Consider the following 26,239-nt stretch of genomic DNA (forward strand, 5'->3'; position numbering starts at 1 on the left):
AATCAAAAGGCTGGAATCCCTCCAGATAACGAGAAAAGACATTTTAAATTACAAGTTGCTAAATTTTCTTTCTACCTTAATTTTCTGCCTCTAGAGTTTGCATAGCAGGCACCAACAAAAAAAAAAAAAAAAAAAAGGATACTACCAATTAAGAACCATTACAGTTAGAAATGAATATCATGTTTTGGAGAACTGGTAACACAGGAAGGGCTTTGTCTGTGGAAAGCTTGTATGGTGGAGTCACAAATGCCTTGCTAGCAGTGTAGAGCACAGGACTTGCTGTCTGAATATCTACTATAATTTATGTGCATTTGTGTGAGAGAGGAAGGAAACTTCACCACCACAAATGTGTTATCAGCTTGAGACCTTGCACTCAGAACCAACAGCTTAAATTCTCTTCAGTCTTGTTTTGCAAAACTCAGGAAGCCAAAGATTCTGTCAAAGTTGTGATCCAGCATGGGGCAGACCATCTCCTTGGTGAAGAGAGAAATGTTTATATGATTTAGAAATCATCTTTCCAGTTTCCACAGAGAATTGCTCAAAGGATCGGGGAGAAGCAGGCTGATACAAATAAACGCGCAGCTCGGTCTGCTCAGAGTCTATCTGAGATCTGTACTCAGCAGGGTCCTGGGATGGGGGCAGATGCCAGGATTTGACCTCCTGCCTCTGTGTAACTAGGATAGGGAAGTGGTTAAGGATTCCTGGCAACTGTATGGTCAAGAGGACAAACTAATCTTTCTTGAAGTCGAGAGCACACAGGCACAGAAATGAACAGAGACGTTTCAACCTTGTGATGATAGAATTTAAAGCAATGTTACTTGCTTCTTAAAAGCTTAAGCTTTCCCCTCCATTTATTCCTCCCCTTATAAGCCTTTGCTAGGGGTTGTAATAGCACAGAATGATATACAAACTGCCCTGACATGGCAAAGTTTGCTCAGAGTGCCTGAGCCATAAGATCACTCCCCTCATCCTTGAGAGGCACAGAAATAGCCCTCAACCTGCCTCTGGCTTTAGACATTTTGGGCACTTTGAAAAACATTTATTCTGCAATGATCATATCTTATGACTTTGTGTTGACTTGGAAGAATATAAGGAACATAATTCCTCACAGTTTTCTCCATGTAAATGATCTTACTTTTTCCAAAGTGTGGATCTTTGCCTCTAATCCTCTCTCTGTTATTGCAGGGAAAGCTGAGAGTGTGTAGAACTTTATACTGTCTTTTTAATACAACCAGGACAACTTTCCGTGTAAACTGAGACTATAGGCTATGTGACGAGCCTTTTTGTGTACTTTCTGTACTGCCTCTCACTATACAGTGTACTTTCTTAATCTAGCACAGATTTGCTATTCACCTAAAGAGGTGGGCTGGCTCTCCTTTATTTTTCATGCAAGAATAACTACTGTGTCCGTATTACACCCTTAGAAAATGCCAACAGAAGAAAATTACTTTGGGCATTTTACAAAGAGGTCTCTGGGACCTAAGTACTTGTGACAGCTGGGTCACAACTAATTACTGTGTGGATTTTCAGCCCACCATTTACTCTGTGCCAATGCCACCATGGACACTCTTGGGGTGTTTCAAGAGGACAGCTGATCCAACCCGACAGTGCTGCAGCCAAGGGGGCAAGTCAGATCCCACAGTTCCCAGTACCTGATCCATGTGCCTCCCCCTTCCTTCATGCCGTCTCTCATTCCTCAGGGAGCTGTTTCTGCCTGCTGGAGTGGAGGAAGATTATTTCCTTTTGTTTTTGCTGGGTTACCTTTCTACTAGTGAGCCACTTGGCTTAGTGGTGTGAGTAGGGGGAAGGATCAGATGAGAACGAGAGTTAAAACAAGGGAAGCAGCAGGATAAAAGAGGGAGGGGGAGGAAGAGAGCAAGACCATTCTTTTAGGTGGCATTCAGCCATTATTGCTAATAACCTTTCTCCCACAAAGGAGGTATGATTCTCTGTCACATACTTTGAGAGGGCAAATGGCGAGTTGAAGCAGAAGAAAATCTAGAGCTCTGTCTTTATTCATGTCTCCATTTAATAAAACTAATATCCTCACAGCAGCAAGCCCTTCAGGTTTGGCTGTCTGATCACTGAGAAGGCCAGCTCTGAATATTACCCCTCTCTACGGCTGGTAACCTGTGTACTCCCCCAGTAACACCGACAGGCTTTGTGATAATCTGGAAAGTGGGGTAATTAGGGAAACTACTACTTTGCAACTGGTAATATGAAACACTTCTCAACTCCCTAGTCAGCCTACATCAGATCTAATATCTTATGCAATAGTTCAGTATTGTTAGCAAAAGTAGCTATACAATATGTAATTGTCACACAGACAAGCTCATCTCATGACCTAACTGTGCAAGACTGAGGGAAATCAATAGGAGTTTTAATCCCTTTTGTTTCTGACACATTTTTTCTCCACTTGTGGTGGGTCAACTGACAACACATAAATTCAAGAAACACTGAGCAGTCAGCGGTAGAAGCTTGTTGTACTTTATTGATTTATGCTGAAAGCAGCCTGATGAATTCTTCCTGATGAAGAAATACGAAATGTAAGACAATGTTGCAGTCTTGACAAAGGATCTGGCCAGGTAGACAAAAGATGCCATTTTCTGGGAACTGAGAGACGCCATGAATACTTTAGGCTGAAACAAAATTGTTACTAGTTTATCTATATGTATTGGGCTGCATACGTAAGCTGGAGGAAACAAACAAGACAATTCCTTAAAACTAAGTTAAGTTCCAGGAAAGCAAATTATGTCCTTCCATTTTGCAGCTGAAATTTCAAAAAGCCATTTATTACTTTTTACAAGATGATTATTAGCTTATTATTAGCCTTTCTATTCAGGCTTTGTTGGACCAAAACTCTTAGTCCTTTTTCAGTCCTTGATCATAAAAAATTACGGAAGCCAATCAAGTTTATCATTGAAAATACTGGATATGTGATATTATGTTCTTAGGTTCTACTGAGAGCCAGTAGATGCTTTAGCTTCATTAGTTTAGATAAAGAAGTGGCATATGAATGTCACAAAGACTGTTTTAAATTAAAAGTGTTTCCTATGCTTCCAGTAGCTGAGGAGATATAGTATGGCCAATCATAGATAACACATACGAAGAGAGACAGATAGCTAAACATAATAATAGCTAAAATTGATAGCTTTATTTCTAAAAATAGCAGAGACTAACCCTGAGGACTCTACAGATAGGGTGTAGCACTGAGGTATTGTGGTAAATCATACACTGTTTTGTATTATCAATTCATCAGGAATTCAACATATTAAGTAACATTATATGGCTTCTGTTTACCTCCTGAGCTCACAAGCTCAGGTAGAAAGCAAAAGCTCATAGAGAAGTGGTGATAAAGATTTTTCTGGCAAATGAATCAGCTACCAATAGGTTTGAGTGGTTAGACCTAGCTACAAAAACGAGCTAATCAATTGAAAAAAAAAAAAAAGAAAAAAAATGTTTTGTCGTAACTGAAATAATGGGAATTTTGCCTAAATAAATAATATTGTTTTAAGGGAAGGAAAGGCAAAAAGTAGTAATTGAGCCATGTCAAAATATCTCCTTTCAACTATATTAGATGCAAGCTTTCTGAGTTGTTTTGAATTCACAAATTCCTTTAGATTTTTTTAATGTTAGACACCATAATGTCTAATAATAATGAAAATAGATGTGATAATGTGCAACTAAAATATGTGGAGTCAGTTAAAAAGGTACATTTTGCTAGCCTCAAATAGAATAATCTTTGTAAAGAATTCCAAAACTTTCATATTTCACTCCTAACTTACTAACAACAGTTTTCTTAACCCCTAAGGCCTTCATGCAAAGGCATCTCTTCGCTCTGGATAGATTCCTTGTTTGGAGAAACTAGGATTTTTGCCCTTTGGTACTGAAATCAAAGGGACCTTTTGAGAAGGAAGTCTCCTTTCCCTGAATAGTGTCAGATCTGAAATAGCTTAGTACTAATCTCATTCAGTGGATCCCTGCCAAGGTGCTGCTGGTGGTGTTATTTTGAGAGTGCTCTCCAAGTGGCAGTTTCTTTAAAGAGCCTCTAAAAAGATTCAGAAAATGCGTGCAACGTTGAAATTCTTTAAACCGGCTGGAAACAAGAGTAGAAACAGCTTACCCCAAAAAGATCTAAGGCACAATTAGAACAGTCTAGGGCTAGAGGAAGATGGCAATCTGTTTTGTGTTGAAGCACAGATGTATGTTAATAAACTGGAACACATGAAGAGGTGACATCTTAGTGTTTCATGCTACATGGACTTTGTTTGTGTTGCCCACCCATGGACTGTTCATGGGTGGAGAACAGCACCTGCCCGCTGTTAACAGCCTGTATAACCTGAGAGTCTCTGTCAAACTTCTAGGGGCACCTGAGATTGTCTACACGCTTGCAGATGCTTTCTCTTTGCTGCAACAACAATGTGCAGCCCTCCAGCAAAATATGTCCTGCAGTGTTTACTCAGACTAATCTCTCAATGACTGCAATAAAGAATAAATGATGCTGGTAGGGTTTGGTAAACTGCAAAGATGTGTAGTTAAGGGAAGCATGCTCAGGCTTCTGCTGCTAGCAGAACAGGAACGGTAAGAACTATGGATTGCATAGATCTTTGAAAATAAAATTGTCCCTGTTTATTGGGAGATGCTAAGAAGCTCAACCTGACTTGCTTGAGAGTAAATAAATGATAATGTGATTTGATTAAATCTTGATAACAAGTTAATTTATGATGATTTGACCTGTTAGAGTATGAAGTCTCCTAAAAGTATTCATTCAGGGGAAAAAATTACTCAATATTTGTTTCTTTAGTCCAGAAATAACATTTCATAGCAAAATTTATTTCCTCTAGAAATATAGATTTGATCTTGTTATATTGCTGTCAACTTTTGCAAAGAACTAGGATTTACTCTGAGATAGGATAGATAGAGAAACAAATAAGGTCTTTTTTCAAGCTTTGGTGGACCGTGCAGAATTTGAGACATGATTTTGCTTATAATGGTGCTATCCGAGACAGTTTTTCCATTTTACTAAAAATATGTCATTTTGACATTTGTTTTCACCCATTGAGTGAGGATCTAAGTTCAGGTTTTAACTTATATGAGTCCAATGGAAATATAAAGGCTTACAGGCCATATATGAGAGAACATCTCACTCATTAGGTTTTTTTTCTTGTCCTAGAGCCTCTATTCTTGAGAAATTCCAGATAAAATTGTCATTGAAACTGATTCATTTCTACCAAACATTTCCTTTAAAAATGACATTTCCGAAAGTGAAAGATTTCAGAAAAAAATGTATTTTCAGTATGCTCTGCTCAGCAGACCTGTTTCCTTTGCAGTCAGCTTTATATTTATCTTAAATGGAGCTGCAGTGAATAACAAATATTTGTTTTTCTTACTAGCCCTTTCCTCAACAGAGGTATATTAGAATTAATTAAATTGAAATCCCTCTTGAGCATCTGCTGAAGTGATGACATATTTCAGCTGTTGCACCTAGGTATATCTTTTCTGAAAAGGAATTGCCTTAGAGTCTCATGGTCTCACTAAATAGTCAGCAACATAAATAGGAAAAAATAATCTAATATGGCTTGTGCTTAGGAAAAAAAGTATCCATTTACTTAAATAAATAAAGCCTCTATAAATTTACTCGTTTAGGTTTTATAGGAATACTGTCACAAACTTTCCTTTTTACACATATCAAACAAGCTGCCTTAAAATAGGTACTAGCAATTGAAACATGATCACAGTGCAGAAAATTGTAAAGAGGTTGAGGAAAAAATTACTCTGTCTAATACTTTACCGCTAAGAACTCATGCAGGTATAATTTCATATGTAGACATTTGCAAACCATGCTGTATAACTGATTCATTATTATAAGTAAATAGATGAACACGTAATATTGCTAATGTGCATAATTTGCTTTGAAAATATTTAATGACATAAGACAACAGTCTGGATTAACTCAAAAAATATTTAATGTAAGGAGATATACATTTTTAAAATTATGTGCTTTCTGGAAAACCTGCCATTTCCTTAATATCTCAATCAATTAAAAGTATTTGCAAATATAGAGTATGATTTTTGTAAAATGTTGCAAGGTAGGTGAGACATTATCTAGTGAGAATTACTTTTTTATTCTCTATAAATTTGGAAATTCCATGAAAAATACAGTAAGAATCGGAAAATCCTCTACAGTTAAATTTTTACTGAGTTTACTGACAAAATTAAAATGTTATGTAGAAACCATTCTTTCAAGTTTTTAAAAAAGCTATAGCAGAATCTAAGCAGGGCCTCAACAGGCAGTTTAACATTTCCTGACACTTCAAATATGCATCTCCTCAATTGACTTCAATAGCTGTTGAGTTAAGGACAATCTTCCACAAGGGCCTTCAAATAAGTATCTCCAAGATGCCCTCAGTCTCAAGTGCCACAGCAGGTCATTAGGAGGACTAACCATCAGCCAAAGACCTTGAGGTTTCTAGATTTTTATCAGCAGGAGAGTCCACCTTGGCTGCAGTGACTCCAAGGAGACTTCATCTCTCCATGGAGGACACCCCAGGGATTTCATAGTCTTTCACTCCAGATTACTCCATGATTTAGACCCTCAGTTTTACACTCTTTTCACTGAAGATTTAACAAACTAACTTTTCATTTTTCTTTAAAGACAAACCTAGACTTTAAAGATATAAAATCATCAATAAACCAGAAAAATTTGTGCCTGCCAAGTCTACAACATCCTACTTCACACTCCTTGAATCAAGGAGATATATATGATGAAATCCTGTAGTCTTGTGGAGCACATTGGCTTGGATCATATAGCCACAGAGTGTGAGCTGAATGCCTGTAAGTGTAGGACTAGATTCTGCATCAGAAGTTTGTTTAGTTTATCTGCAGTATGTAAATAAGTGAGTATCGAAATAAGAAAAAAAATGAAGAAAAATAAGAAGCGAATCATCATGGGGAAAAAAAATAAAGAAACTAGAAACAAACATAATTAAATTATAATTTTAAAAGCCTTACTTCTAGATAACATTACTGAAAACAAATCTTGAAAATAATATTTCGGCTTCCCATGTGAAGCATGAAAGATAACAAACAAGTAAGCATGATAATATAATTAATATATTAAAAATATTGCTGCAGCATCTATTCTCAATGAAGTTTGGATTGCATAAATTACAGAAACTAGGTTTAATAAAGAAAAAAACAAAAAAGAGGAAAAAAGCAGAAACGGAAAACAAATTTAGAAATAATGACTATTTAATAACCATGAATCATATATTTAAAAAAAAAAAAAAGAAACAATTTGTACCTTTTTTATAGCTTTGCCTATAAGGTTGTCGCCAACTGGTATCAGAACTCCTCCGAAGATAGCCAGCACAGCACCTATGATGGCCCCAGTGAGGAGCCCACAGTTTCTGTTACAGCCCATTCCTCTCCTTTGTCAGGGTGCACACAATGTAAAAATATCCTTGCTGTAAGGCTTGATGGTTTTTGCTCACTTCTTGGTCCCAATAGAGTCACTGATCTTCCTGAGAGAAGCTGCTAATATAAGGAGAGAGTGAACAAAAATCACATTCCAAAGCTCAAAGTACAAAGTGCTTGATGTGAAGCAAGTAGGAAGACAACATGTCAGAACCAGACAGACAGTGACAAACGGTGCCAAAAAAAAAAAAAATTGCATGTACTTTTGGCAAGCTAGTCGCTGTAGTCATTATATTCGTTAGTCATCATTATATTTTTTTAATTCCAATTCTCTAAAAGACCCGTAAATTATTTCATTAGTCTTTTTGTTGAGTTTTGTTTTGTTTTTTTTCTCTGTTGCATTAGGGCAAACTGACATAGCCATTATTCAGCTGACACTCTCCCTGAGGCAAGCACCTTCTCTACAGTCTCTCTGTGCCAAGGATGGGGGCTATAGCCCTCTGCTTTTATCACAGCCTGCAGTGTCCCTGGCTCCCGCTGCAGGCAAAGCCAGGAGTTTATGCCACCAGTGTGAGCTATGCAGGCTGCTTCTGCGTTGTGCCTGTAAGGAAGTCAGTCCTCAAGGTCCATCAGCACCTTGGTGGGAATGGCAGCCTCTAACGGGAGGCACCTGCAAAAGCCTGTCTTTCCAGATCACTGTCAGTCCACAGCCTTCTAATGAAGAGATGAAGATTTGATTCAGTGACTTCATGACAAGGGCATGACTGGGTTTTCCTTTTAGAGTTGCATTCTTATCATCACCTAGGTAATCTCAGTTGCCTTGTAGAAAGGAAGACTTCTGAAAGAGAGTCTATATTTTGATCTCTGAAAGATGTAACACCTTATATTTCAAGATCATTCAGTCTCAGAAAAAAAGGTCTACAATCACTAATTGGAAGACAACAGTTGCTGGTAATATGTGCTGACGTATCTTCAGATCTGGCCCCCAGTGAAAGGTGTTGTAAAGAAAATGAAAATGATAATCAGTGCTGAGAGATATGGCCAGTCATGAGCTCCCGGTGATAATTTTTCCTGCCTGCTACTGTTTATGAACAACTGAGAAAAAAAAGCTGCCTAATTTGCAATTTATTCTTGGTCAGGAATTAATCATGTCCACAGAATTTGCAAGTATGTTATTTGCTTTAGACCTCCAGCTAAGAGATAATCTGCTATTTTCTGTTTTAAATGTCAATGTCCATATCCTTTTTATTCTTAACAATCTCTGTTTAACACGTCGTGATCATCTCTAAAACAATTGTAAAGCAGGCATTGGTTACAGAGTTAATTATGCTTTCAAGGCCAAACACAAGGAGCAAAGGAAATCAAAAAGATCGAGTGGAAGAATGACTCAACCTGAATTCCCAATTTACTTATGAGAATTAAGGGGCTAAAATTAATAATCTTCATGGATTTCTAAATAGTAAAGCAGATGTAAGAACAGTATGTGATTTTTGTAAACGCAGTATGAGGTCCTTTTATTAAATAAAGGACACATAGAGCATGTGCTGACATAAAAGGTACCATGGTCAGCAGGCTGATGATGTCTCCTCCCATGTCCTAGTAAACTCATCCTGTTTGTATCTGAGCCCAGACTGCTCCTTCCATCTGCAATGGAACAGCTGTTGGTGGCTCCCTTGTTATTAAACATTACTGTTTCTGTGTATTTGAGCTTGTTTGGTACTTCATTTCTTATTGGGTACTTGCAAGCAGAATGACCAAAAGACTACTTGTAGTCTCAGAAAAATACCCTTTCTATAAAAGTCAGTCAGTCCATCTACCTGCCATCACATCATTCCTTGTGGTTCCACATCAAAACTTTACTCTTTTATTGTTTTAGCTGCACATACAAGGGAACAAGAAAAAAATAAATTTAGCTAAAATTTTTGACTTTCGCTAGGGACTGAGAAGTGTCTTTACAGCTGTAAGAGAGACTGTAAGACTGGTTTTTCTGCTGGAGGAGGTATATCTTGTTTGAACTGCAGGTTTATTTGGTTACTTTCCTCTACCAGCTCTGTTATACTCTGTGCCTTTGCACAGAACAGCAATAGAAACTCATCAAAGGGGTAGCATTAAGAAAAAAATAATTTTCCTAAACTTTTCCTGCAATTTGTTGTGCTTTTCATAAAGATAACTGAAAGATAACTTGACTGAATTATAAAACTGCCAAGTTATTAAAGGCTCTTTGATATACTAGGTGAATGCATAATGTGGCTAGCAGCAAACTTCAAAGCAAACTCAAGTTAGAAATTCATTGGACCTGAAGAACTTTTAAGTGAAAGTCACTAGGACCAACTCTCATATCTTTGTAGATATGTTCAGATCAGGATCCTCAATCTGGCAAAAGTAGAACTGTAGTACCATTGTGCAGCTTGTTGGATAAGTGATGTGGGGATTCAAAAATCTGACTGCTATTACATATGTAGCAAATCTAAGGAGAAGCAGAAATTCTCAATGAAATCAAATTCTGAAAAGTATGTATTTCTAGTTGACTTTTTCCCCAATGCTATCTATTCTAACAGATTTTTTTTCCAAAACTGTAGAAATACATGTCTTAAAATTAAAAATAGAATTTACTTCCTCCACAAGTGTTTAAAGTGAGCTTTTAAACATTGTCAGACTTTTTCTTGGCTTACACACTGAAGCTTTTCAAACTCAACAAAAATAAATTTCTATCTAAGTTTCTACCAGCTGTTCCAGTGGATATTTTTTGTGTGTTAGGCAGACTAGGTATCTCTCCTGAGCACTAGCAATAAACAGCTCGAAAGCAACCGACTGCTAATAATTTGTGACTATTTCAAGTTTTTGTAAACTGTAAAATATTCACCCTTCTCCCACCAAACACAATGCAATAGCAGTCTAGACATATCTCTATTTATGCAATTCAAATTATCCGTTACACAACTGAGATGAAGAGCACTCATAACATACACTCAATTTCACATAGAAGTTAACAAGCTATTCTCATCACAACTGAATGTAAAATATGAAGATTAAAGTAGAAATTTCCAATAAAAATGCAGTCGTGCCTGGGAAATCATATTCAAGTGAAAATAATTTACCTTAAGCAGAATGGAAAGTACCATAACAAAATTATATCTTGTCCATGAGACTATCGAATCATTTAAACTTAGATTTGACTACAGGATTAATAACAATATTTACTCCATTGCAGACAATTGGGTACCTACTTTTTAATATTGTTTCAAATGCCTTTAATAGAATATTGACAATGGAAATGGTCTATTCAAATCTTTGAAAAGACAACTGATAAGTAAATGAGTAAGAGGAAAGATGCAAAATGTTATTAAACTTTTTCTTCCCTACTTAACTTATACTTCTGTACATGCCAGTTTAAAGCAAGCCCTTATAAAAATCAAAGAATATTATCTGTATTTTCTTAATGGTTTCTCCAGCTCTAATAGTAATTTTTAAACATTGCTTGACATGGCATTACTTCAATTCTGACAGAGAATGAGATTTATTGCCCCGAATCAGTGAAAATATGGGGAAGAAGCATTATTCATAGTGAAAATTAAAACAGGTTTTGAAAATTCCTATTAAGAGTTTCAACTCAAAACCATAGTGTTTCTTTAAATGTAATTCTGCTTTCTTCGAGGCCATATGGTGGGATTAAAAATCCTGAAATTATTAAGAGATACACTTGCAAGGAAGAGGTTATTTCTGCTTTTTTTTTTTTTAATCTTTGACATACTTTGAAATTATAGTTTTGAGCTTTTTATTTGCAATAATAAATGCATTTATCTGCAATAAATGCAATAATAAATACAAATATCACTCTAAAAAATGTATTTCTTATATATTAACATGACTCCAGAACTGTAGTTTCAAGAATTTTAAATATCAAAAGACAGAATGGAATTGGGAAAGCCAGCAATATTGAACATAAAATACCATTGCTAACATGGTAACTAAGCATTTCACTCATACTTGTAAAATGTCACTGTTTCTTGCAAACAGCTTTGCAAAATCCTGTCATTTCATTTTATATTACAAATAAACATTTTCAAGAGCTTTCCACTGACTGTTTTTAAAAGTATTTCTGAGGAAATCCCTCTGATTTTACACATTGTATCCTACGACTCACCTTGAATAAGGGCAACTGACTTCTCAGCTGAATGTACGAGTACTTAACATATGACTTGCATCAAGTTACCAGAAGACAAGCAGCTAAATCTCCCCACTAAGCATATAGCTTCTAAACTCCACGGGAGTGTTTATATATTCCAAGAGACGTCAGTTCCCTCTTTATCATTTTGCCAGAAGAAAAAGTTAAGTTGTATTGGTGCTTGGGGGGTGTGTGTGTTATTTTTACAGTCTGACTAAAAGCCACTACCTACGTCGCGTGGTAATATACTTAGCAGCTGCAATCTTTGTCAAATTTTGATCCAAGTCAGTCAAAGGTCAAGGAGACAAAAGGGTAATTTACTTATTTGGTCCCTGGTCATTTCTACTCTAATACCCGTTCACTTTGAAACTGCTCATATTAGCAAGTCATGGCTAACCAGTTCCTGACAGCTTCTTTAAGATACAGAATATTTTCAAATATTCTTTGCTGTATAGCATGCTCTGCTGTATAAATAAAGCCTTACTGCTGCAGTCATTCTCTGTCAAAATAAAGGCTAAACACCTTTGCAGCTTAATCATAGTGATAATATATTTTCAAGCAATGAAAGTCAGGAAATGTCAGAATATTTTTAAAAGGGATTTTTTTTCACAGATTGGATTACAAAATTTCCTCATAAAGTGTTAGGGCTCTTCCTCTTTTACTGCAAGTTCCATGAACATCATCCCAGAGGCTTCTTTTTCTTAACGTATCTAAAAATCAGTTATTTTTACATGGATATATGTGTAGACCAAAGTGTCACAACAGCACAGTGTCTACTATTAATTAACGATAATCAGTGAGGCAAGCTTTTGCACAAATATTTTTTAAATACCTCTTCATCCCAGATGAATTAAATAAATGGATCGTTTTAAAAGATTCTTCTGGCAGCAGGAAGAGGAAGTGATTTATGTTTGTCTTATTTAATTATAAGAGAGAAAATACGCCTAAAAATAGATGTTGACTTTCAGGGTACAGCACTGAACGGTTTGTGATCCGTATGTTTCGTGTTTGCTATGTGTTTTGACTCATTGTTTACTGTTCCGTTTTTGATATTGTCCTATTTGAAAGTTAAGCTTTTGTGGAAGAAGCTCCTTTCTTCTAATCAACTTTTGCTTAGTAAATCTAAGGTAGATGAAGATTAATGAATTGGAGGTTTTATCTCCTGATAGTGAAAGCAAGACTGAAAGTGAGCTTGGTCCTTTGAAAACATCCTCTAAGATGGTCTTTGTACAAGGCTCACTTCCAGGGAAAGCTGATGACTCTAACTCTAGTTTCACACCTTTGAAAAGTGGAGTAAATGTGCTTTCCTCTATTCTCTAATTAAAGATCAAAGTGTAACTGCTGAAAGAAGTAGTCCTCTGTGAACCACACTGTAGCTCCCACATGCTACTTCTATGAATATTGTCATTAATTATTTCTATTGGACATCTCTTTGTATGATGCTTTCCTGAGGATGCTCTTGTTTGGGATCCTCCAGTTTTCCTCCCAGTCCATGCTGCCTTCTTCACTGCTGATTTATCTCTTCTAAGAGGGAGTAATTCCAGATACTCACACCTACCCATGGAGATGTTCCCTACCATGCTCATTTTCTCCGTTGGCATTGTATGAGATTCAGTGTGCACCCTTTTTAAGGGAGGAAAATATCTACTGCTATCTTTTTGTTGGAATCCTAAAGGCACTAAAATAGATGTTATGAAGCTCAGTTTTCAACATATACGTGCTGAGTTGTATCAGCTAATTTCGTGACTCGTGGTATCCTATGATCATCCCATATAAGCAAGATCTCTTCTAGCAGGCAGTTCTTGGCAGTGAAAGGAGGACTGCCAGGTTCACAAGCAGAAACTAGCCAGAAGGATTTGAAAGTAAGAGAGAAGTTGTGTACTTTTGGATATCAGCCATTTCTGTTTCTTAAAAACAAACCAAAGCAAACCATAAGTACTCAGCGATCCTTCTGTGTTCTCTGGCTTCATATCAGCATCCAGAGGTTATAGGGGAGACAATACAGAGCAATGACAGAAAAAGCAACAAGTTATGTACTTCATCGGAGTCCCCTGTGGTGCAACAACAATCTACCCCACAGGAGAAACTATCAAGAAAGAGAAATAGTGCAAATGACACTCACATGCTTGATGAATACACAGAAAAACACAGGAAGCAGAAAAAGACAAATGTACTTGTTACCCCTCAATGAAGTCCACCCACATTTCCTGGAATAAACATACTACTGACAAGAAAATGCTGAAGAGACAAGTGTAATTCCTGGCTTTTCTAGACATCTCATAGTGAGGCCTTTTAGAAATCACTTTCTTTGGGGTGCTTTCTATACGCAGAGGGAACAAATGAGGAGAGTCACCATCCTTCTATATGCCCTAAGATTCCTAAGCACTCAATGTCCCCCCTTTATTTTTTTTAACATTAAGAACTCTTCCATCAGGGGATGACATACCTTTATGGTACATATAGCTTGAATTTTGAGGATGCCCACATAAACATTCCCACATTCCTATGGGAATTCTGTGATGTATAGTACAGCACAGTATGATTTTGTATTCCCATGTTTCCAAAACCATGGCACTCTCAGGGTTTTTCTTCACCAGGTTATTAGGAAACTTGTAAAAACTAATCTTAACATTAATCCTTTGATGTGGCTGAGGTTAGCAAGCAGATTAGAAAACTGCAGGAAACTCCTTTCTGTACTTTTGCACCCTCGGAATTTTTCAGAGGGCACTAACCTTTAAAAAAAACAAAACTAAACTAAACAAAAACCTGCTAGTTGTTAGGTAAAGTGCCAAGCCCTGAGGCAGAATATGAGGTTAATGTTCTCAGCTTTCAAAACATGATTTTCTATAATCCGTTGAGTACTTTTCCTACTTGGAAATAAAGGATGTAAGGAATTCTATTTACCTCCTTACAGCAAGTAAAAGCACAGATTTATGGTTTATCTGGCTTATTCTATTAGCATCATCTTATGTGGCTTCTACACTCCCTGCTCAGAATCCTATTGCCACCACTCAGTGGTCCTCTCAGACTTCTCCACAGTTCTTAAGTCCCACAAGAAGAGTTGTGTCTTGCTCAGTAGTGAAAGATTCAAAGCTTTCAAAAAATCCACAAAGAAGAAGATCTTGTGACTCCTGTCCCCAAATAACCTCTTTCTGATTCAACACATTAATTTTTGCTTATGTGTACTTAGTTCTACTGAGGAAGAGAAGGAGGAATACGAATCATCTAGAGAAGAAAATGCACAAAATGTGCAATATGCCACCAGCTGGATGAGACTTCTGTCACTCCGCATATGTTGGAGACACTAGGAGATGTTCCTTTACAGAGAGTGAGATTTTGTATTCATGAAAGACAGTTTGATTTCCTATGGATATGAAAACCCTCTGTGTATCACCTCATCATATAATACATAAGTAGCGGCACATGAGCTATCCACCCAGACTAGCCTCAACAATTTACTTCACTCCTATTGCACAAGGGCCTCCTCTAGACTGAATATAGTCTATCTTCAAGTATTCATAGAATCATAGAATGGTTAGGGTTGGAAGGGACCTCAAAGATCATCTAGTTCCAACCCCCCCTGCCGTGGGCAGAGAAACCCTCCACTACACCAGGTTGCCCAAAGCCTCATCCAACCTGGCCTTGAACACTTCCAGGGATGGGGCATCCACAACTTCTCTGGGCAACCTGTTCCAGTGCCTGATCACCCTCAGAGTGAAGAATTTCTTCCTTAGATCTAATCCAAACCTCCCCTCTTTCAGAGTAAATCCATTGCCTCTTGTCTTATCACTATATACCCTTGTAAAAAGTCCCTCTCCAGCTTTCCTGTAGGCCCCCTTTTAGTACTGGAAGGCTGCAATAAGATCATCCTGGAGCCTTCTCTTCTCCAGGCTGAGAATTGAGTATTGCCTATAAAGAACTTGAATACATAATACTCAAATTATAAAAAAATATTAATATAGACCTAATATTTTTTCCTGAATTATATATTCATGTTCTTTGTTTCCGACACTCTCACTATGACTGCTATTTTCTACCACCTAATTTTCCAAAAGCCATGGGAGAGAACAGAGTTATATAGAAGGAGTAGTCACTTCACTTCAAAAGAAAGAAGTATCAAGATATTTCAGTTGTTTCAGTTTTGCTTTTAATATCTTCTCTCTAAGGACCTAAAAGAGAAGAAAGACAGAGTTTCATAGCAATAATTCTTTTCTTGTTTAACGTTAACTACAAATATTTGTTGCAAATAATTTTCCAGGTAAAAAGTAGGCACCTGGCCTAAGGAAGATGAATTTGTTTCCTCTTCTCTCAACAGAGAAGTATAAGCACTTCCACAGACTCATCACATCTACCTTAAATGCTTATCTTAGGCAAGGATGTATCATACTTTTTGGAGGTAGTGATGTCTTCTTTAACTACAAACGATCTAAATGGCTCATTTAAGTTCAACATCTAACTTTTAGAAGATTAATGTTAGAACAATTCCACTCAGACTCCCTGGAAAGATCTTTCAGCTCCTCTTCTTGTCATATATGCACCATACTGACAATGCCAGGACAGCTAGTCAAGGTTTTGATAAGCACAAAAAAGTTGTGAAGCAAGAATATAATGCAATGAGAAAACTTCAAAATATTTACCACCTGACATTAGTGGAAAGTTTGGCCAAAGATTGCAGAGATGTTGAAACATTTTTTTCCCCACCTTACACCACAGACTTTTAGTACAGATGTATTGACTTTCAAGGCTTTTCAGTGTATGCCCTGAGGCATACTCCAACCACTCATATAAAGTAGTCTCCAGCCCTCTCAAAAAAGATCCTCCCAAACATGCATTAACACCTGATTTCCCATGACAAGAGCTTGGAAGACTCATTCCAAACTGCTGTGCAGCTCCTTCATTACCCACTAATGACTCCCAACTATAGTTTTCCCAGCTCTGTGAAGTCTTAAGACCTAAGATGTTGTCCCTTGTAATTCTCAACGTGTTCTAATGATACGAAAAACATCCTAAAATACCACTGGATCAAGCCAGCTTGGCAGCAGTACAGTGGAAACAGTGTGATATATTTGGTTCCTACCAGTGATGAGTTTCTCTGTCATATAGTAACTAGGTTCTTTGAAGGAAAAATTGATGATGGAAGAGTCAGCAGCTGCTTCAGTTCATTTTTTCTCCAGAAATATTGATTCTGAGCTCTTCTTCACTGACTATGTCATGCATAAACTGCTGCCTTCCTCAGTCCTTAAAATCACTTTTAAAAATTATTTTCAAGTTATTTTAGCAGGGGAATGAGATGAAGTCAGCACAAGAGAGGTAAGGATAGAGTCATCTGTGATTATTCCTATCCTGTCGGTTCATGTGAGAGTCACTCAGAACGTAGGTAGGAAGGAACTTTATAGAGCTGAACCCAATACAGAAACTGTAATATAATAACTTAGGCTTCTGGGTGAGTCTGAAGCAGCAGAGAGCTATAAAAATATGTTACCTGAAGGGCTGGGTCAGTCTATTAATGCTAGAGACTTTTCTCATTGAAAGCTAAGGAGGGCACAAAGAGGAGGCTACAATGGTAGGGGAGAAAAATTTTGAAAGTGGATGTCTTTTGAAAGTCAAGAAAAATTTAATAAGTCTTGTCCCTACTTGAATATATTCCACTTCTTGCAAAACTCTTCTCCTTAGCTCAGAAGTCACAGAATAATGGAGTAATTCAAAACTGCTTCGCTGGTGTAATATGCGGTTGAGAAATAGTCACTGTAGTGAATCATCCCAAACAGACGACAGTGGCTTTGATGACTGACTGGGTAGCCCTTACGTTAGCTTTTGCCTACCAGCTACACCGTAATTTCGTCTGTGTAATATTTAAGAACAACGTACATAAAGGAGATTTTTGCAATTAATGAAGAGGCAAGTTTAAGGTCAACTTTTTGATGATTTCTTAGAGTTGGAGAACTGTCAAACAATTGACATCACTTTCTTTCAGTTCACATGTTCCAGACCTGGAGATACATCCTTGATCTGAGCAACATGTAGACCTTCCGCAGGACTTCAGCCTCAAACACAAGGTATTAAAGCCAAACCACGAGTGTACTGCCAGAAAAAAAATCCCTGCTCGTCATCAGACCAGCACAAGACGAAAGCTTTACTTAACCAACCCCATGTCCTGAGACAGATCCCCAGCCCCACTTTGAGAATCACAGTCAGTGGCTGGGATAGTACCAGGAGATCCAGGCTTCTGCCAGCGAGATGTATGTTTTCTACCAAAAGAAAGGGGGACATAGGAAATCATCTGGAGAACTAATAGAGACCAAAGCCCTTCCTGACTAAGCTTTCTCCCTCAGGGGAAATGGCAGAGACTACAGCAGTGGCAGCATGGAGCTGATGGAAACACTCTCAGAAAAGCAATTTTCCTCTCCAGCTGGCAGAGCAGGTACAGACTGTGTAGGTCTTGCCTACCAGTCTGAGTGAGGAAGAAATACTCAGACAGTTTCAAGAAAACGTGTGCTGACTGCCATGGAATTTTTCACCTTTTATAACCTTTCCTTAATGATCTGGTGAGCTAGGTTTTATTTAAATTACTTTATTATACAAAAGAATTATTATACCAATTTTCTTATACCAAAGGATGTTTCTTCTCTTCCTTATTCTAAGTGCTGATGTGCTACTCTTGTGTGACAAAAAAAGGAATTCTTCCTTTTTTCATATTTTTCTTGAGAAGATATTTAATTACTACAGTGAAAGTGTAAAACATAGATCACATACAAGAGAATAAAAAGCAAAACTGAAAAATAAAATCACTCTTGCCACAAGAGATACCTTGGCAGCAGCTGAAGATCTAAAGAGATTAGGAAAGTTTCTGTAGTATTATTGCATATTAAGAAATGTTAACAACTATGAAGAGCAGACCAGCAGAAAAAGTACCAGTGGTGATTTCTGTGCACTAGTGGTGAATGAAGTAGGCAACTAACAGATATCCTGAACTTCTCAGATCATGTAATTTTCTGATGCTAAGATATGGCATTATTCTTTCAGATGAAACCATGTTACAGAAATATGCATATAACTACCAATTACACAAAAAGCAGCTCCAAAATATAATTTAACTGAAAACCTCCTACTTTTCTCATAATTTTCCTGGTTGTGCCAGTTATATAAATGCTTCTGAATTCTCTTTTGAGGAGAAAAAAATCCCCAAAAGCTAAACAACTACACACTACACATTTTTATGAAAAGGACATTTTTGTTAAGTTAAAAAAAAAGAAATAAATCAGGGTTAATATCATAGTTACTGTAAAAGAGAATCAGATCACTAAAATAGCATAAGTTATCAGTATTTATATGACTATGCTATATATATTGAGTTGATCTCAGGATTTACACATCACAATTAATTTAAGATATGTTATATCAACATATTTATTGGAGATTAATTATAATTTTAAATCTACACAGAAACGCATATATATGCCTTTTCCTGTAAGCAACAATTACTACAGTATTTTCAGATGTTCATTTATAACACATTTATAAAAGATGCATTTTATGATCAGCCATACACTTGACATTTCTCTTCATTCATATTTATTTTTGATAATGATATAATCCTTCATATGATAGACTTTTATATATAGAATAATGATCCACAGACAAATTATTATATATGCTTATGTTACAGTTTAAAATGTGAGTATATTAATTTTCAATTGTAATGTACAGTGACATATTAGCAACATAATAAACACTATCATGATATTAATATGCAAATGAAATAATTTGCTTATTAGCATATTTACTCTTTCTAAATTTTAGTAAGTGAGCTCTTCTTATGGTTGTAAACAGACAAGAACTAGAGGCTGAATGGCATCTGCCTTTGCTTTTAATAATTCTAGCATATAAGAGCATTTTGCCAGCAATAGGATGCAACAGTACGCTCACAAGAAACGAATACAACGTCCAACTGTGTGCTGAGAAACTGCATTGAGTCCTGGAGCAGGGTCACATACCTGTATGGATGGAGAGCTGCTCCTGCTACTCTTGCCAGCAGGAAGGGAAGAGCTGCAGAAGAGCCCGCTAAGTTAGCTCCTTATTTGCAGAAAAATCAAGTTGCTGTAGCAACCCTATAGCAACCTGGCTGTCCAGTGCCTGACGAGTCAGAGGATCTTTCATCAGCCACAAAGAGAAACAGAAAGTTTCAGAGACCTTTTAAACTCCTTGGTAGCTGAGCTGTCTCAAGTGATAAGGAATTACACAGTCTCTGAGCCATAGATAATACTCTCACACTTGCACTTCTCAAGAAAGACCAGTTCTAAGAAATCCTTTCAACACCAGCCACTGCATCTGATCTCTTTACTCTCTGCAACTGCCCAGCACTTGGAAGCTGTGTATCAGGTTCCTGCTGCCAATCCAGAACAACCATAATCGACTTTGCTCTTTGCAACAACTCTTTACAAACAGTCTACTCCCAGTTAGTCCTTACCGCGCACTGGAAGCCAAGTAAGGAGTTTCATACTAGAGATAACTCTTCAGATTCGGGCTTATTATACTTATTTGCACAAAGCACAGAGACAGGCCAGAATGCGGGATCACAGCTGTGAATACAGCTGTTCAAATTCATGGGGTTCTTTCTAATGACTTCCGCAGGTCTTGGTTCAGAACTTTGTTGTCTAAACGAACATCTGAGTCCAGCGGCAGTGCTATTACTTCCTCTGCCTGACCTTTTAGATCCTCCCTAGATCCTTTCATCATAGCTGTGATGAACTGTTTAAAGTACTATTTAAAAACTATTGAAGCACTAAAGTTTAAGAACTGTATTAATTTTTTTATTTGAACAGCAGATTGAGGCACCTCCTTCCAGACAGTTACAGCAAATAGCAACAGCGAGCTGTCTATCTGCCACGGCCTTTCATAATTAAGATAAAAGATATCTCAGAGTGTGAACAGGACCCTGAGGTGAGTCAGTATGACAGGAGCTATAAAGCTACGTCCCGCATGTACTAACTCAAGAGGCATCCCATGGCATAAAACTCTCTGCCTGGCTTTCTATGAAGTTTCTCCTCTAAAGTTAGTCAGAAAATGAAGTGACAAGAGAAAGGAAGGAAACAAAAATATTCCTGAAATTTCCATTAGCCTGGATATTTTCCAATCCATTTTCATATGTAAATGCTGTTGTTCTACCTTTGGTCTTCTTGGAGTCCTGTTGATTGCTTCCTGTGTGCCTTTCACAGTTGCAGCCTCCAGCTCCTTGCCAGGTTTCCCTGCCTTCCTTTTCACATGCACTTCCTTTTACTCCTGTTTCCTTTCCCAAGAATCTCCTCCCTACTCCAGGTCTCTGCATATCTCTCCCACGTTCCACCCTATTATCTCAGCAGTAACTCCTCCATTAAGCATCTCCTCTGGTTTGTATCCTCCCCCATTGAATTGTTCTCTAGTTTTTTCCCCACCTCCAGAATCTACATCTGCTTTTCATCAATTCTGTCCTTGTCCCCTGCCATTAGCATTTTTATTTTTCAAAATCTCCTATGATACTTTTTTCTTTCTTCTCCTACTTCCCTTCTTCTCCTGAAGTCCTGGTAAATAATCTTCTTGCACCATCAGTTAATCAAAAACCTGATTGCAACTGAAAGCCAGATTTATCAGTGTTCTTTGGTACACAGGCAAACCTTACATGAGAAGGTTAATTATAAAAAATAATTTAAATTTGGTAGCTTAATCCTGTAATGTGTTCTTGTTTGTGTTCCTTCCTAAAGCCTCAGAACAGTAAAGCTCATGGTATTCCTGCCCATTATCTTCTCCCTGCTCAGCTGTCTTTTAGCGCTTTTTTTGAAGTCCTCCCACTCCTAAGAAAATGAATATTGAACAGCTTCATCCGTACACACAGAAGATGTGCCAGGTAAGGAAAAGTAAACCTTGTCCTCAACTTACCTGCACCAGAACTGAGAGACAATCTGGGACAAGGCTGGGAACAGCTCAGACTTCTCTGAAGGCAGAGGCAGATAGGTTCAGTGGTGGAGCAGGCGTATTGGACTACCAAAAACAGTGCTCTGCTCTTCCTTCCATCCTACAACAGCTAGAAAGGATATGAGATGTATTCTTCACCTCTTCCTTATGCTTTGAGAAGTCAGGGCACTCGTTAGTGCTTAGTGTTTAAAAACAATCCTTAAAATTACACAGGATGAAGATTACAGAATTGTAAACATGCCATCACAACATGAAACACCCCAGGCATGTTTGTGGCTGAGTGCACACCCTCCGTCTAATTATACTTGGGCTTCTCTGTTTTAGGCGAAAAGTAACAATAGTCACTTATCAGATTCCCAAAATGGTATTGGAGAGGGTTCAGCAGGACACTCCCAAGACTTTCTGGATGCTAATAGCTACAGGATTACAGACACATAACTGCTCAGTCCCTCAAGCTTCTGGCAACCATTTCTTCCATGCTGCACTCTGCTCTGTTAGGGGTTTTCTAGCTAGTTTTTCACCAGTCTTTCTTTCACAATTCCTTTTCTCAGCTGTCAGACTCTAACATGGATTTCTCCCCCTTTCCCTAAGCCTTGCTAACAGGCTGTCTGTCCACATCCTCTCAGAGGATAAATCTGGACCATATTAGAAGAGCACTTTTAAAAGTCTTGGATGTGCAGAGTGAAATGCTCATCTCAGCACTGCACCTTCGTGCAAGAGGGGAGTTTCTTCCACTGTACTTCTGTGTGTGAGAACCGTTTTAACAGCAATTACACATTCTGGGTCTTACTGAACATTGTATTTTCCGAAGTCAGTGTACCCAAGGGAACATCCCACTATCTTGATCAAACACCATCCATCAGCTGGTATCTGCCAGTTTACCTACCATGCCTCTGTCCATAGTTTTAATGTGTCTGTGATTCTAACGTACACATACCTCAACAGTATCTGTATGCATATTCAAATAACGTGTACAAACCTCCTTATAACAAACAGAAACCACTGAAGTGGAGATGATTTTTTATGGTGTCTTAACAGCTTTCCTGGCAGACAGCTCTCGTCCATTAGGCTTACAAAAAATGTAGTAAAAGACAACTTCTTTGCCATCTGGAGACAGCAGATTCCTGCATTTTGATTCTTCATCTGCATGTAAAGGGAAAAATCTTCATCTTGGTATGACAGGTATATGTAGCCTCATGAATTGGTGAGGCTTGTGAGAGGATCTTGTCTTTTCTCGCATAGTAAACATGATAATATATTTATCTGTGGATATTTTATTTTCCTGTGCCCAAGTAAAATGCAAAGGCCCTCTTCCCTAGGGGAAATAATATTCCATTTTTGACCCCACAAATATTTAAACATTTATATACGCTTGCATGTATACATGAATAAACATGCATATGCCTCATTATATTTCCAAAGAATGTCTCCTGAGACTTACCGTGTAGCTAAGCTCCTTAGGCAACCTTGCCTATTGCCATTTTCCATCATGTGAACACCCTGACAAATACCACCTTTTCCTTGGAAACTTCCATGCGTGTCTCACCGAAGTGCATGTGACTGGGAGGATCTGTGCCTACGTAGACCTCTGGAATTGTGTTATGACTCCCTGCACAGCCTTAACCAAGCCATATTTTTCATACCAGTTGGTTTCCTCACCTGAAGAATGGGGCAGTAATATAGACCTATTTCTTTGGCAGGTTGCCACTCTTAGTGTATTGTTTAAACTGAGGTGCTTTCTGAGGTACTACAGCCCTCTTTAATGTGGCTACTGCATTTCTATGGAACCTTCCTTTTCTTATGATGACACTCATCCATGAACAGATCCCCATTTTTAGAACTGTGTCTCATTCTCATCTAAATACCATTTCAATACTTCATGTTTAATTCACATTACACACCAGTGCACATTCTATAGAAGGGACAAAACCAGCTTCCAAAGTATAGACCCAATGCAAACGTGTCTCAACACATCACCTGATTTCACTTCTAGATCCTTGTGGATCACCTGAAAATATATCTTGTTTGGATCTTACAACTCTAAGGATTAAAACCCAGCATAAACCTATCTTTAACTATATATGTGACATCTTCCACCTTGCTGCAGGAAATCTTCATGCTGCTGTTCCCTATTGTGAAGGTGATGTGCAGTCCTCAAGCATCCTAGAAGAACTGAGCTAGTGCATCGTTTCCTGTGTGTGAACTTCAGTAAATTTTCTCAGGACTAAAAGTTACCAGATTTTAATTTTTAAAATAAAACACAAATGAACAAAAATCATGCAGCAGACCATAGCATTTTTTTTTTCTGAAAAATCTTGAGTACATTCTGAATCAATATACGTTTTGTGGAGCAAAAGAAATTAACTGCTATTTGGGGTAGGATTCATCTTTCCACGTTTATTTATGCACAATATAGACATCTGAATGTCTACCCAGAATCCCTTCCTTGTCTACAGAGAAAAACATGTCTTTCTAGGACTTGAGTCCTCTCATCCTTTTATGTGATAAATTAAAAGTAGCTCTCATAAGCTTGCCACAAGTGCCTATTGCTCTGCAAAAATTTAGCTCAGAATATTTCCGACTGTCAGATAACGTTTCTCCTTTCACTCTAAGCAAAGCAAGGAGTATTAATCAATATAGTATCTGCAAAACTCATTCAAAAACGCACTCCAAAGATCTTTCAGGATTTCAGAAATAACCTGTATTCAACTTCATGGGGCATTAAAAGGGAGTAGAAACAAATAAAAAGATAATATAAGCTTTATTTGACCTGGTCTCATCCTCATTTTGTAATTCAGATTTATTTGATTCTGGGATTTACTTGCTATGGAGAGAGTTTCATCCTGAAAAAATGTCTGTAGTTAGCATAACTTGATACAGTGATATAACTTGAATTTAAACAGCCTATGGGCATTGTTCCTGGGTTTTGCTCAGGGTGAATTTCATCATAGTTCAAGGAGCTCATATGACTCTTTATTAAACAATCACAACATGAAATTGTCCTATTCTATCTGATTCATTAAGGTTTTTATTCTCATTTATTCTTATATTCCTTATTTCACCATATTATAATTAGTGAAAATTAATTTAATACACAATTAATTAACAATTAAAACTTCTCAAACATTATGCGCTTGCAATGCATGAAGCTGAAGCTTCATGAAGTGCTGATGGAGTCTCAGTCAGTGATTTTCTTCAAGCAATTATAGAGGCACATAAAGGAGCCATCACATTAATTGAATAATTATAGTCCTTAATTAATTAGATATTAAGACAGAAGCTAGTTCAATACTAAGGTTTAGCAAGGAGCACGCTATTCTAGACACACCATGCAATACTGAGTGATAGTTATGTAAAAGCATTACACTGACAAAATTCAACACCTATGTCTTTCTGTACGGCATCTTTAATAGCAAGAAAAGATGTGAGATATTGCAGTAAGTTGCATTTCTGTTCAGTAACTACAACAGCAAACAGCACTGGACTTGTCTTTGCTGTACACTGCACGAGTAATTGACACCTCAAGTAAAAGAGTAGAATAGCAAGAATTTTTTTAAATGAAAAATCAAAATAGCTCCTTAAGAGTTCAGTGGTTCAATCTGTGACATAAGAAATGGACTTCCACGGAGTTTCTAAAGACTCAGAGCCCTTGAAAGCAGCGTCTTACCAGCTTCTTGTTAATAGAGTGCCTGACAGTCTTTAAAGTCAGGAATAAAAATGTGAAGATCATTTCACACAGTGTTAATACATTCTATGCATGTTGAAGAGTTAAAAGTCTGAACTAAGAAACTGCAAAGTGGCGCAGCTCCTTGTTTAATGACAACCCATCCCTGCCGGGTTTACTCACGTAATTGAGTGTTCAGAGTGAATCCCTGCAGAGCCTGCGGGGAAGCTGGGAGAGCTGGCATCGGTGCCGAGTCTGGGCGGTGAGACTGGAAACTCCTGTGTCTCAAAGCAAAATGTCAGAGCAGGAATTTTTCCTAGTCCAGTTGCCTAGACCTGCTGCCTACACACCCAGAATTGGTGACAGCGATTCTCCTCTTCTCTGACTGAGTCTGAATGTATTCAGAGCCATCCAGAAACAGAGGCCAGACCAAGTGACAGGTCACAGGAATCCTAAAGGACTTATATCGGAGAAGTAATGAAGTCACACAAATAAAAGAAGTGGAAAATCAGAAGTTCTGGGATATTCTTCAATTTTTCAGAGATAAAGCCTATTTATTTCCATCTATTGTCTTTAAGTCTCGGCATAGTTGAAAACAGCATCTCTGCTTTATTTCTGTAAGTCAAAGACGGCAATGTCCTAATGTATATGAATCTTAAACATGTTATTTTCAGAAGTCACAGACTATACTGGATGCCTTCAAATTAACGTAGCTGATTTATGAAAACTGCTGTTTGCCCTTTGGAAAACAGATCCCTTTTAGCTGAAATTACCATATTCCTCAAACAGAGAGATTAGTATCACCAAAAAACTTCTAAAATAAAAAATTGCTGTTTACCTAAAAAATGGAAGTGGCATGTTTGTTTTTACAGTGTCTACATAGTGAAAAATAAAGTTATTGGTTTAGATTATTTCAGTCTTGCCAAATAGCAGTTGTTTCTAATCATCACAAAAAAAAAAAAAAAATCTCAGACCTAGATTGTTCAGCTGGATAGTTCTCGACTATCTCTTGAAACAGAAGCAAAAAGTCTTTCTGTCATTTTTTT

General features: G+C 37.5%; 1 protein-coding gene across 4 annotated transcripts in view; it reads right to left on the bottom strand.

The window, feature by feature from the left end:
- The window catches only part of CD36 (CD36 molecule (CD36 blood group)), a 38,736-nt gene extending 18,950 nt beyond the window's left edge, over nt 1-19,786 (bottom strand). For 2 of the 4 annotated variants that reach the window (XM_086610011.1, XM_086610010.1), the window contains exons 1-2: nt 19,576-19,786; nt 7,304-7,536 (exon numbers count right to left, since the gene is read on the bottom strand). In XM_086610011.1, the coding sequence (XP_086466137.1) occupies nt 7,304-7,423 (120 nt within the window). In that variant the 5' untranslated portion in view covers nt 7,424-7,536; nt 19,576-19,786. The remainder of the gene's footprint in view (nt 1-7,303; nt 7,537-19,575) is intronic. The other 2 variants (XM_086610009.1, XM_086610008.1) reach the window with 2 other exon arrangements.
- Nucleotides 19,787-26,239: the final 6,453 nt, after the last annotated feature.

The sequence above is a fragment of the Tauraco erythrolophus genome, chromosome 4 (genome assembly GCF_009769465.1).
Source record: "Tauraco erythrolophus isolate bTauEry1 chromosome 4, bTauEry1.pri, whole genome shotgun sequence".
In the NCBI taxonomy this organism is placed as follows: Eukaryota; Metazoa; Chordata; class Aves; order Musophagiformes; family Musophagidae; genus Tauraco; species Tauraco erythrolophus.